The sequence below is a fragment of the Opisthorchis viverrini genome (genome assembly GCF_000715545.1).
Source record: "Opisthorchis viverrini unplaced genomic scaffold opera_v5_107, whole genome shotgun sequence".
Lineage (NCBI taxonomy): Eukaryota > Metazoa > Platyhelminthes > Trematoda > Opisthorchiida > Opisthorchiidae > Opisthorchis > Opisthorchis viverrini.
Window position 1 is genome coordinate 1440589 of NW_008751763.1, and position 13970 is coordinate 1454558.

Consider the following 13970-nt stretch of genomic DNA (forward strand, 5'->3'; position numbering starts at 1 on the left):
CGATGTGGCATGAGAATATTGTTAGTTGTGTAGATCATGGTTGTACGAGGGCTGGGATACTGCCAGGGCGCCCAAACCTAGACAGGAGGACGATTAGGGTCCTCAACCAAAGCCTTTGGTTCAAAAGCCTAACCGCAAGGCAGCGGGGTTTGGCGGGAAATGCAAATGCATTACCATTTCTACGGAACAAGTCGCCACATGTTCCAACCCCCAATCTGGAGGGCCAGGAGACTGTGTTCGTTAGACCTCTAACCATTGACCAACCTGGTATGAGAGACTCTGTGAGTGTCGCGAGACACTGTCCAGTATAGCTCAATGGATCGCTGAGGTGCGCAAACCGTCACACCACGGTAAGGTCCAGTCTCTTCGTAACGGTAGTGCTGCATGTTCTACCCAACTGGTGCTCCAGCTGGGGTGCCGAAAGCCCGTTTTATAATTATCTCGTCACGATCTCGTTGACACCACTCGAAAACAGCAACGCTTCTGAGAAAATGATGGGCAAAAACCTGGGGACGAATTGCATCACCTTCCCGTAGGGGCCACATTTCGCAATCGTACAACAAAGCAGTCCTTCCTGGTACACATAACCCTTGAGAACCAGTGTTATGCCTTCTTGGCGTTTCAAGTAACACATTAGCAAACATGATTCGAACCTCCGAGATTCGTGCACTGACTTCATTTGACGCACTCGTCAAAACTAATGCAGCTACTGGAGTACGTAAAACTCCCCACAACCTACGGTTATTCTCACTGAATTGCACAAGAGAAATTTTCAGACTGCATATTCTGGAACACATTGTGAGTGCTAGACGGACGATGGTAGACGGTACGACAGCGATTTGCTTATCCGCTAGCGCTTGTGTTTTGCTTCGACATCCAAAATTAGCGCAATGTCGTCTGCATACCCTACATGTACTGGATGTTTGGACACAAGGTCCGTTTGTCGTTACCGCCCGCCTGGTGAATGCCTATACAATTCAAAACGGTCGGGGATCGAAATAAGTAAATGGGACTCAGCTTCGGAAGTGGCATGATGCACCCGAGGAGCGACCGAATATGCCAGCTGCTGGAGCCGACCCAACGAAGGTTGATGAAAATCGGTTGCATGCGAACGACCTTCAAAGGGGGAAAGTGTGTAACAGTGGATACTACTGATGAGGCATGCGAGTAACATGTTTTCTTGTAACTCCGCCTTGCGGAGGCGGCGCTGTGCAGCACATTCACTTGAAGAAGAACATCACAAACCAAATAGGTTTTGCAGATTTGTCGACTGTTCTCCTTCCTTTGATGGGTGAAGGTTAGTTGTCCCGTTTGACTCCAGTGGTGCCATGTGTCAGACTAACCGTTCAAAATATATTGGGTGACAGGATTGGGTAGACAACCGATGAGCTGTGAAGCCAAATTTTCGATACCGCTGGATCATGACCATTCGCGCAACCCGACGAAAGATGAGGTGGACGTCCAAGCCGTTTCTAAACCTTGACAATGGCTTGTATGCTACATGGAGTAAGTGGGAATTAATATCACAGTGCAACCAATCACTTTACTATACCCGGTCTTCGTCAGCGGTAGTGTACTTCCACCCTGGGGGATAGCAGCTTCCTCATTATGTTCTTTTTGCTGAATGAATTTCAGTTGTGCTTCTCTTATCTCACAGGATCGATCACTGGGATAACGATCAGGAATGTACGGTCTGTTTGACGAATCAAGTCCTCATGCTGATCAGTCTGAATTTCATCACGGAGAAGATTATCTGGGTACAGCGCATCCCGTTGAGCAATATTCACACGATTCGCTTGGGCAATCTCATGTCACCGCAATGGTCTGTTTTGCCGTGAGTATTATTCACTTGCATTTGCTATCGTTTTCAGCTTGCATAAGTGGCTCATACCTTATTCGCCTCGTCATTTTTCCGATTTTTGATTGGTTGCACTGCTCGGTCCCGTTACCCTTCTAGGATGCTGCGGACAATACAGTTGATACTAACAAGTTCAATTCTCCCCACTGACCTGAAAATGTACACCAATCGTGGAATCGGATACGAAAGTTATCGCAGTTACAGTACGGATTTGCATTTACTGTGAAATGCACATGAAACATAACCTTTTCGTTGTTTTCGTCATGCTAACAGGTATTGGTATTTTTAAACACGTTGATCTGGTCCGGAATGGCAAACTAATATCTATGGTAGCCCGCGTCAACCACCGCTATCATTTTGGGTGAAATTAAATCGTCATTGCTTTCGATGGCGATATCCTCCTGGACGGCTGGTGTGATGCTTGCCCTTACATTAGACAATAGGTGGTATTACTCTGTTGAGTTAAGGTGACTCAACAGATAGCCCCTGTTTTCATTGGCTTTCCCATGTGGATGGAGGCCTTTTAATCGAAACAGGTAATCGCCCACAAGTCGTTAAAATTCAAACAGTTGCTGAAGGGATTGGTATTCAAGCCACATCTAGACAATTTAAACCATCATCATCGACAGCATGAAATCAGTGTTCACCACCGATGCTTCACTGCCCTACAACCATTGTTTATTTGATTTATTTGTAGAGAAAATAATAAAGGTGGACGGGGAAGGAACTTAGTGCTAACTTACTACAATCATTCCGAGGTGCTTTCACCTCCAGGCTTTCACTCAGGCAATCTGCAATCTGGAGAGAAACTGACAACAAGATCGCCACCGACATCGGTTGGCAGCCATATCTTGTAGTGTCTCCAACCAGGCGCAGTGGGGATCGCGCGGTCCCCATCCTGGAAGGCGAGTAGCTTCGACCGTACCCAAATGATTCGTAATCCCTCTCATACTCGTCTACCAGGTCAACGGTAGGTCAACCTCTCTGCTTCCGCCAATCTGAATTGGGCACGGAGAACGATGGTTAGCTATACCCAACACATGTCCCAACCAACGCAGCTTCTGGTGCTGGACACATTCTTCAATGGAAGTACCCGTTGAACAGCCAAAACTCGTTACGGACTAGCTGACACCAACCTACACGAGCTATGGTTCTGAGACACCTGGAGATGTCTCAATTTCGCTGCTCGAACAGGCCAAGTCCCACAGCCATACGGCAAAACAGCCCGCATGGTAGCTTGATACATACATCCCTTGAGATTCAGGGATACAACATCTTGACGCCATAGGTGTTTCAAATTAGTAACCGCGACCCGAGCCTTGCAGATTCACACATTGACCTCAGCTGTCGTACTACAGTCAGAACTAATACAACTTCCAAGATATGTAAAACGCTCCACAAACTCGAGCGCCTCTCCCTGGATTGTAAGTGACGTGTTCAGTGACCGCATGTCCACGAGCATAACCTTGCACTTTGTGGATGCACAATGCATACCAAGTGACGCAATAACTTTGGTCAGTTCATCCAAAAAGAACGATGTCGTCTGTTCCGAATCGATAAGGTTTTCTTCACAAGCTATTTGGACACCGGGGTTCTGGAGACCTTCCAGCGTTCGTCCCATGATTTCATCGACCGTAAAGTTAAACAGGAATGTGAAGAGTGGGCACCCCTGACGGGGCACCACTTCGTGCATGGAAGCTTTCGGAGAACTCCCCGTATACTGTCACACGTCCAAAAGTGTGAGAACGCAAAGAGCTAATCCCTCTATTGGCAAGTATGTCAAAGAGAACAGATTGGTCAGCCGATTCGAATGTGCTTTGGAAATCCAATAATACTAGAATTGTGCGTCGCTTGTACGTAGGGTGTCGTTCTAGCACCTGACGGTATGAAGATTTGTTCAATGCAACCCCCACCAGGCCGGAATCCTGCTTGCTGCTCTGGAGTCAGTGTTTCACGAGCCACCATAATGTGACGGAGCACCAGTGACGCCAACATCCCTATGTACCGGAGCTTTTGTAGAGCTCTCCGTACACTCATCATCATCGACAGCACGACATCAGTGTTCAACACTGGTGCGTCACTGCCGTAGTACACTCTCACACGTCCGGAAGTCTGAGAATACAACGAACTTATTATGTTTACAAACTTCCGGGGCATTTCTTGGTTGGCAGGCGTGTCAAGCAAAACAGACCTCTCAACCGAGTCGGGTGCGCCTCGGAAATCCAGAAATATTGGAATTGTGGATCGCTTATACGTATGGCAGCACCTGACGGAGTGTGAAGATTTGGTCAACGCAACCCTTACTAGGCTGGAATCCCGCTTGCTGCTCTCGAGTCAGAGTTTCACGAGCTACCGTAAGGCGACAAAACGCAAACGCAAACGCCAACAGTCTCGTTAAGACCGGGTTCAAGCTGACCCCCCTGTGGCTACCACACTCAAAAGCCTAACCGCAAGGCAGCGGTTTTTTTTGCGGGAAGTGCAAATGCATTACCATTTCTGCGAAACAAGTCGTCACATGTCCAAACCCCCAACCTGGAGGGCCAGGAGACTGTTCGTCAGACCTCTAACCATTGATCAACTTGGTATGAGAGACTCTGTGAGGGTCACGGGGACACTCCCCATTATAGCTCAATGGATCGCTGAGGTGCGCAAAACATGGTAAGGTCCAGTCTCTCGTGATAATCTAAACTAGTTCGTCCTCAGGTATGTGCACGGAAACCATTCGTATTTTTTCTCTTGTCTGTTAGTACGATCTTGAATTTGGTATATTTCTGTTGTTGTCTAGACGTATCGTATTACCCATAAGGTTGCTGAAAACTCTTCGACCATCATAAACCAGAGATTCAGTCTATTTTGATGTCAAAACCAAATTCATGTGCAAATGAGTATTTTCCGAAACGATTTTTGCCTACCCTTGTAGCCCTTCCGTTAATGAGCCAACAGACACGTTTCTTATGAGTGCACAATGAACTATCTGCTTCGCGCATATCTGTATCACCCCGATAACTTGATTTACGTAGATTTAGTGGGAACCGGCATCATGATCACGTAGATTTTCTTCACTCACAGTGACCGAGTGCGGGTTCGCGCAATTCGAAGCTGTATCAGATGACTGACTCCAAGTCCTTACGGGGACTTCCGTAACCAGATTAGCGTTGGACAGGTTAGTGTCGGAGGTTTACAACGATTCATGAAATTAATCATGAACGCAGATTCTCATACATGGCGATCGTGGAAACCAGCTCCGCTTACTATTATATTTCCAGCAATAATTTATCTGGAGTTTGGGGGCATCTTCGGAGATACTCTTATATCATTTGCCTTGCTAATTGGATTGTCATTTGTGCAGATGTTCTTACTCACTGTGACAGTCTGGAATATAGAAGTAGACTTCGCACACAGGAATCTACATTTTGATACACGTTATTTTTTGGCTTATTTCACAGACATCGTAACTTTGGCGCGGTTCAACTTATTTGGGGTCCACTGGCAAACACTAGTTGGAAAGAACGTTGGAATCCGTTGTCCAGAGAGATTCCGGCAGCAACCTTGCACCATCATCCATGTTTTTACGCGCATGAGTTTCTGAAGGATAAGGATATGTACGATTGCGATACGCTAGTCGCTCGTCTGACTGTGATGCTTGAGCCCGTGGCGGTGCAGGTACGTGTTTTATTTGAAGCTGCCTTCGGTTAATTCGTTCAGACAAATTTTGGGTCATATTCCAGAAGAACTGTGTCTGATTTTTTGGGAATGGCAAATGGGCATCCTTTTCTCAGAGTTACAACAGACAGTGTGCAGGTTACGGTATTGTTATCACGTGACGGATTTGGATGCATCTGGATCGGTGAATATCAGCATTAAGACATTTCGGTCCATGATTTCCCACTCTAGGCATTGAATTGACGATGTGGGATGTCATCTTCATTGGAGGCTCCTTCCGATATCCAGTGAAATCCGTCCGTAGATCCAACTCCTTTGAAGTGACCATGATGGGTGTTTCCCTCACATTCGTCATGCAAACGAGCACTCACATTTCTGCTAGCAACAATGGGGGTCGTTCTAGCATACCTTAGCCCACATCGCCTCTCCGCTGATCATCCTTTCTGTTTCTTCTCTTACCTTCACGAACGATTGTAGATTGTAAATCGGGTTGGTTTTGTCTACCTAGGCGTGACTGGTCGCGACATCCATCACCGCCATGGTGGGCGGCTTCCAACCGGTGCCGTCAGTATGCGCTATGGAACAACTCACTGTATTCAGGACATGACTCGCTGCGACGAGCTTCTGGGATTAGTTAGTCAATGGTCAATCATTTGTGATATGTGCTTATTGCAGTCAGCAAGTAGCGTACTTTCCGATTCTTTCGATCAGGTAGCTGGACGTTGGTCATTAATCGAATGAATGGACACCAACTAAGAATGTGGATATGACCAAAGTCCTGATTTCTCACCCATTTCACTACCCGTTTGGGCGCTTATCTGAAACGTCTTTTGTATCGAATCCTGTTTCTACGTTCAGTACATTCAACGATAAAACGAAAAACAACCAAGCGCATTATGATGATATCTAGTTGTGTTTGAGATAAAAGTGGCACATGACGTGTGGATAAGAAGGAGGAATCCAGCCTAGATGCTGAATTTTGTAGTGCATGCTTTTACCCGCATAATCCGAACAGTTTTGTATGAACGAACTGATCATATTGCATGGCGAATTGGAATGGTCGGTGCTTTCGTACACTGGTGACCTGTCTCTGATAACTATTTCTGATCGACAGCGGTGAGGTCACTGAACTTCTGCGTGTTGCTGACAGTAGGTGGTTTGTTTCGACTATCGACTGTTTGTTTAATGTAGCACGTTCAGCGTAGCCAGTCGTGCAAGACGCACTCATTTTTGTTGATCTCGACCCTTTTTGGAACTTCAGTGTTCGGGACTTCATCTGACCTTCAGTTCCGAAAGGGCTTGTACAAGCATTGTACACGAAATTGGTCGATGTTTTGCCGTCGACGCAGTGCAACAGCCCCGCGCAGATTGTGGTTGTTCCCATAACGTTTCTTTTTTAGTCAGGTCAGAATTGAGTCCAGTATTGATTGCTAAATTTGTAGACAGGGTGCTGCTGAGGTAGCATGAGTTTACACCACACGACTCAATTTAAAGACAGGGTATCTGTTACTATGATCACTTTGAAGTTTGCTAAATACGGTAGTGACGTGTTGCCAAACCAAACGTTATCTGGTGCATTTCCGATGCCGGATATGCAAATAAAGTGCAGCTATTTTCTACCATACAACATGCGGATATCTGCTTCGTACAGCGTTGTTTTGATCATGACTCGTTTCCAGTCGAAGAGGTGACCTAGGTGGTACTGAATCGGTGCACCATATTCTGAGTCACGAGGCGCTTCTGCCACGATAATAATCAGATGAAGATTGGGCAAAATGGGGCGAAAACGCAAAGTTACCTCAATACCGTCTTGGTTCCAACCTCAGCGGAAATGAGTCTGCAGTTATGCACCTGGACGTTTGCACCGTGATGGGATGATGTGACAGTCTCACTTTCCCAAAATAGTGCAAGCCAAGTGAACAAAATTTACCTCTCTATTTCAGTTAACGCAATGTGAACACTGGCAAATAATCTGACTCTTCTGACAAAATCCCAGGCATCGTGCTTCGAAGTTTAATCTCCATAGGTAGATTGTTAACATCCATCTTCACGGGGGATTCAGGTAACTGGATAAGATAGTTTAAACCTATGCCAGATGAGTTGTTAATTAATGTTGGGAACTGTATTTTGAATCGTTTCTTGTGAAGCTGCCGACCTACATGAGGTTGGATCTATTGGCTCCTTTCAGCCTAGATAGTTTAAAGGTTGGGTTCAGTATCTTACTTCCTGTTGAAGTCTGTGTCGTTCTTGCCTACTTGGACAGATAGATGCATCCATTTCACGCTATCCATCTTGACACCTCTATGAAATTCGATGGTTGTGAGCGATCGCCTTGACCCGTTACTTCATTGCTGTCAATTGTTCTTTCAATGACTACGGTGCCGTTTTGCAGGATGATCTGTGGTAGACAGTCTGTGAAACCCTTCGTGATATGGATTGGTCCAACAGTTGCTTCGTACTCGGTGTGATTTATCGGTAGTATTGATCAGGAGTCAACCAGCATGTGACCACGTGGTGTGGGTTTCGTGGATAGCCTATATCCCACATGTGTAAAAAAAATCAATCAGCTGTACTACCCTTTCGGCGCCTAACTTCCATGCTACCAGGATGAAGCACGAGGGCTGGGATACTGTCAGGTTGCCCAAGCCTAGACAGGAGAAGTCGATAGGCGGAGGTCGGGTTCGAACCACGGAGCAAACTTGCGCTCCAACCATTGAGACATCCTGTCCCGTCCCGTCTATGTACTATTTGATCACACTGCTGATCAGTCACCTGCAACATGATTGTGTACTGTTCAACTTCTAACTGGTAGTCTCAGGTTTGAATTACCCTAGGGACTCATGAAGTGCATGCTTTTGATGGCTCACTACAAGACTAAAACAACTGTATTGTACTTATTGGCCTTACCGGCCGGATAGCTTCTCCACAGGTTGGTAGCAACTCTGTTCTGCAACGAGGAGGCTTCTTCAGGGCAAATCGCACTTGGAATAGCATCAACTCACGCTCTGTATTGCAATCCCCTTCACCCATTACCTTTGTCTTGAGAACTCAGTTAGGATCCCTTTGTCGGACAGCGATATAAGTCCATTAGATGTTCAGTCCACTTCTTCGATGCCTTTCCCGGTATTAGATCATATGTAATAGTGGTGGAAATTTCCACATTTGCACCCATCGTAAGTCGATGTAGGCTATCAAGGCTCATGGCTCCGATTCCGAACGGCCCGAATAACTGCGAAATACCTTCATTAGCAAACTACTTTGGTTCATTTGAGTCTGACTGGATCTCTCGTCTATGATGTCCTGCTTCAACTGAGTTTGAGCCACCATCCGCATTTTGTAGGTCTATTGCATTATCTAGTCGAATAATTTTTTTGATTTTATATAAAGAATGGCACAGTTCACTCTCCGTCAAAATTAACATACAACTACGCAGATTCATGGTACATCCGATTTCGTTGAACCGAACACTGTTGCGGACTACCGTAGCAGTGAGTGATGAAGAGTGGGTGGTATGTAGGTGGCTCCCAGAGAAGTGTGACTGCCTAGAATCATGGGAACTTTGTATGGTTCGCCGCCGCATGCCTTCGGCTTTGGTTGCTGAGTTGTTTGTTCACTTTCGCACTTAGTTTTCAGTGTCTGCTGTATGGAACTATGGTATATTGAGTTCTATTTTACTGTCTGAATGCTTTAGACACCACGGAATGTTAAGTCTGCTTGTACTCCCTGGTTTAGTCTATTGTCGTGGTTGGCAAATTACATTGTTGGTATGTTTTGCTTCGGTTTCTATTTTATTGTAGTTCATTGTATTGTACATCATGTGTGTGTTCGCAAATAAACCGCAACAAACTGCAACGGCACTAAAAATGAGGGTCTGCAACCGCTGTTATACGGACAACTGTTTTCTAGTCAGCTAGTCGTATGTGTGCGCACTGGTATGTCTAATGGTTGATACAGGTCACAAAGTTATATTTCACATTAGCTATGTTTCGACTGTTTAGTAGTCTTCACCGGGTTCGATAGTTGTGCAGCATCGATTGATCCTGCTATTAGCCTTCCAACTACCCCGTCCAATCCGTTCCCTTGGGTTTACATCGGGTGCAAGACATTTCTAGACACAAACCGCATGTAGCACTTCTTGTTGTACGTCGAGGTCCATCGACGTAGCGCAATATGGCAGGCAAATCCAAAAGCGATACCAATCCAGCATGGAGGTGAATAAGCCCAAGTCGAAACAACTAATGATTATCTTATCTTATCTACACTGGTCACGGAGAGGGAAAACTCTTGGAGAGAGTTTCTACAGTACCCAATGGTATCTTCTTTTTGAGGCTGTTAAAGTAATTTTTTTCAAATTATCCATCACACTAATTAAAGGTCTTTATAAAGTTCAAAATCTAGTATACCCTCGTTACATCATCAACCCTCTTGACACGCAAGTTTGTGTAAACGGATTCAATTTTCCACTCCCGTTGATATCTGTCATTCGTTCCACAGGATTCAGCACATCCCATTATGAAGCAAATAGGTGCGAACGTCTCTTTCTCAGGCATCGTCGTCCGAGGAGAAATATCGGAGATGTGGATTCACACCGTTGAGATTGAGTGATAATATTTGTTGTTTGAATACTGACCAGATACCCGTGATCAGTGTTGAAATGAGTTGTCAGCTCTCATGAGTTCGAATCCGTATGTAGTGCTTCTGGACTTTCAGCACAAGTTGAATTTGAATGGCATCCAAAGTTATGTATTCGGGACAGCGCAAAGTAGGTAAAAGAATGTCAGTTAGATGAAGGATTGTCTGCAAGGACAGTTGGTACAATCCAGAATTCCTTTCGGATGTAGCGTTTCTCTACAGGCAAAACGCACCAATACCTGTTTTGATTACGGGACACTAGCGGCATATTTTTAGTTCCTGTTAGGTTCGCTCTCAGTTGCACACTCCTGCTGTTTTGACAAGATCATATTGGTCCGTTTGCGCTAAAACACAGAACTGGACTCCACTTCCTCTCTTTTGGAGCCCACCAGTTGTGCAAATCTTCGGGTGTGTCGGAGTTTAAACCCTGATGTAAAAGATGAGCGTTACCACTACTCCACTAGCACAGACTGATTGCGTTTGGACAACTAATCACATGGGTGGCCAGTATATGTTGGTGAGTCTATTATTGCATGGTGTATGGTAGCCATAATATAATTCAAAAGGTATATGCACTAATAAAAGTTTTTACTATGGTTGACAATGGTGGGTTGCAACACCTATGGAAATAAATGCAATGCGAAATGTGGAGCAAATCAAAAGGGGAACTTATCGTTTGTGAGAGTTCCTAGGTGAAAGTCTGGGCGGTTGGAACGTGTTTTCTCTGCAATATGGCCGCTACACGTGTTCCATAATTGTCAGTGGACTTGCGGAGAGTGGTTGACTTCCTGCTTCCTTCGCGCGCGACTGTGTTTGTTGCTTGTGTTTGGCCTTCCTATGTATAGGTCCGTTTGTGTGTACGTGGGTGTGTCAGCACATAGGTTTTTGCTACGCTCAATCAATGTCAGATGAGTTAACTTTATGTGACGTGGTTCGTCAGTGTAGAAAAAAGACGAGTCTCGTGATCCAGTGAGCACTGTGAGCTTAACAGTCAATTGTGTGAATGTGGAGATAGCTACAAGTCCAAATGGCTCAATCCCAAGGGCGTGTGCTTGCTGGCCAGAAGGTCCGTGGTTCGAACTCAACCCCGACATCTCGACTGCTCTTGTCTAGGCTTGAGCAACCTGGCGGTATCTAAGTCCACATGTCTCTTTCAGCTAAGATGAAAGCTGCTAAGCACCAGAAGCGTGTTACAGCTGAGTGATTATGTTTATATTAATGTACGCTGATGGAGTATGGTCACACCACCGCCTCCCATTTCGGATATCCGAGATTCAAATCTCGGCAATGTCAACGATAAGCACTACCAATGCTCTGTGTTGAGAGAAAAAACAAGTCCAGTGTATTGTGATGCAGAATAACTATGTGGGAACGAGAATAACTTCAAGCGAGGGTGATGTGAACAGACGTTCGCCGTTTCTTAACTCTCTGACTTCATCGATTGATCAAGTTTTTTTAGCGCTGTATCGGACGCGTCTGGTATATCTAAAACTTTCGTACTGTGTTACAAACTGCCTGTTTCATTGTGGTTATCAGGTTCCTTCTGTCGAGAGTTTTGGCTGAGCTGCACGTAAGTACGGTGTGCCGAGTGGCTTGCTCATCCGTATCATGATAACTTTTATCCGCTTACACGTGGTGCAGCTAATATTAATTCATATTTGCTGAGGCATCTTATCTTCGCGTCAGTTTCGCTTCGCCTAATTAACCAGGTCGTTTAATCTGTTTTCCACCTATCTTTCGACTGGTCTGACGGGTGTTGCATCTCACTTGGCTGAGTCAATATTTTGCACTTGCGTAACTTTATTGCACATCAATACGTTATGTGTATCTCCGCCCAGTCACACAGAGTTGTGTGAAGTAGATTGGTTTATTGTCGCTTCCTAAAATCACATCACCACTGACGCAGAAAGAGGCTTTTTTTGATTTTTTTTTCACGCATGGATCAAGTAAGCCTCTGCCGAAGCTTGCCGACATCTTCATACGGGATCACACCACAGGAGTCTGCGTAGCACCCGAGCATCAGTTCGTGTCCGAAAGCAGCGACACAGTACTGTTACTAAAGGGATGAATTTTCCATTCAATTTCCTCCCAATAGGTTATCCTAAACGAACTGTATGGAAAACGGTTTATGACCTTTGAATTGGCTGATTTTACATCCAAGATAATCACAATTCACTTCGCAGTTGACCCAGGGCCGTTAGCCGACTTTCATGTTTACATTAGACCTTGAAACCCCTGCATGAAAACCCATTCTCTATATGTTTATGAAGACGATTACTTCGCATACTATGGTACTTATCCCCCATAGGAGATACCCAACTTGGGAAGCATTAAAAATGCGTCTCTCCTGAACAATGGTATTTCATTTACAAGCGGCAAATGAAATTAAGTAGTGTTTCAAGTTTGAAGGAATGTCGTTTTCGAATAATATTGATACTGGCGAATAGTCATTCTGACTGTGGTCAGTTCATTTGGCTCTGTGTGGTTTATCTGCCCTTACAATATATGGTAGCAGCCGTAAACGAGCAGTGTGCAATTATTTCGCCACTGTGAGCTCAAGGTTCAGAGTTTCTTCACGTTATTAGACAGATCTGTACGTTCTGTCAATGATATCCACTAATTGGTGGCTTTCTTCTAAAAACTACGTAACCACTCCGCTTTCGCTGTTGTAGGCATCTATAAAAATCTTTGGGGGACAGTTTGTCTCCAAAAATTGGTTCGGTCCGTTTCTCGCCGAGGTGGTTGCGATTCAACAGTTGTTTCTTTAAAGAGATATCTATTTTTAAGGATTCTTATGCTCGTTGGTAATGACGTAGTCACAGCCAAAAGCATGTGGAACGGTACTGTCATACGCTAATACACGCTGCATTCATTCCTATCAGTATCACCGAACACTTCCTTTAACAAACAAGGCACTATCAGCTGCCAGTTAAGTAAAATGCTGTTGCCGTGGTGATAAGTATTATGAGAGATTCATCAAGACAGTTACTATACGAACCTACTCAATTGGTTCACGAACGCTAACCCCACCCCTCTTATTTCACATCGCATATGCTATTCTAGGCCCGTGAATGCATTTGTTTCCCGACCCTATCTTTAGTCATTCCACCTGGTGTTTTCAAATAGTACTTTCCCTACCCATAGTTTTCGTCACAATGTTGGTGAACCATCCGTTTTTGCGTTCTTCTTTTGCAAAGCCGGTCCATCAGGACATTCTACTCAACTCCCGCTTTAATCTAGTCAACTTATTCTACAATCAGAGCAACCTGGGCTTCTGCAAGGATAGAAACGGGATGAGTTTCTAATCATAGTCCATCTGGGGGTACTTTCCTAGCGATGCCTCTGTCGGAGACCCAGCATGTCATATCACATACCACACGCATATCATACCGAATTTTTGTTGTATCATTTGTCTTTCTCATGCAAGGGTATTCTAAATGCTATTGATAAATTTGACTTTCTGATCATTAAAATGTGTCCGGCTTTGCATTTACTAAAACCAAAGGATGGATGGGATGGCAATAATTGCGCACCGGAAGGGAATCTAACAGTGCCTAGATTGTCTCCTGTGTACATTAGTTTCACGAAGAGACTGGATCTTACCGTGGTGGACTTGTTCCAAAGGTAATGCATTTGCATTTCCCGCCAAAACCACTGCCTTGCGGTTAGGCTTTTGAGCCAAAGGCTTTGGTTGAGGACCGGACCCGTCCTGCTGTCTAGGTGTGGGCGCCCTGGCAGTATCCCAGCCCTCGTACAACCATGACCTACACAACTAACAATATTCTCATGCCACATCGGCCGTCGCGTGGTGCCATCA

The 13970-nt window shown here is 45.1% G+C and overlaps 1 protein-coding gene across 1 annotated transcript in view; it reads left to right on the forward strand.

Annotated features, from left to right (window-relative positions):
• The window catches only part of T265_05605 (hypothetical protein), a gene marked incomplete at both ends in the record, with an annotated part of 37267 nt that extends 23651 nt beyond the window's left edge, over window positions 1–13616 (forward strand). The window contains 3 exons of the mRNA XM_009170657.1: window positions 1658–1834; window positions 5305–5521; window positions 13351–13616. Of these exons, the coding sequence (XP_009168921.1) occupies window positions 1658–1834; window positions 5305–5521; window positions 13351–13458 (502 nt within the window). The remainder of the gene's footprint in view (window positions 1–1657; window positions 1835–5304; window positions 5522–13350) is intronic.
• Between the last annotated feature and the right edge of the window lie 354 nt (window positions 13617–13970).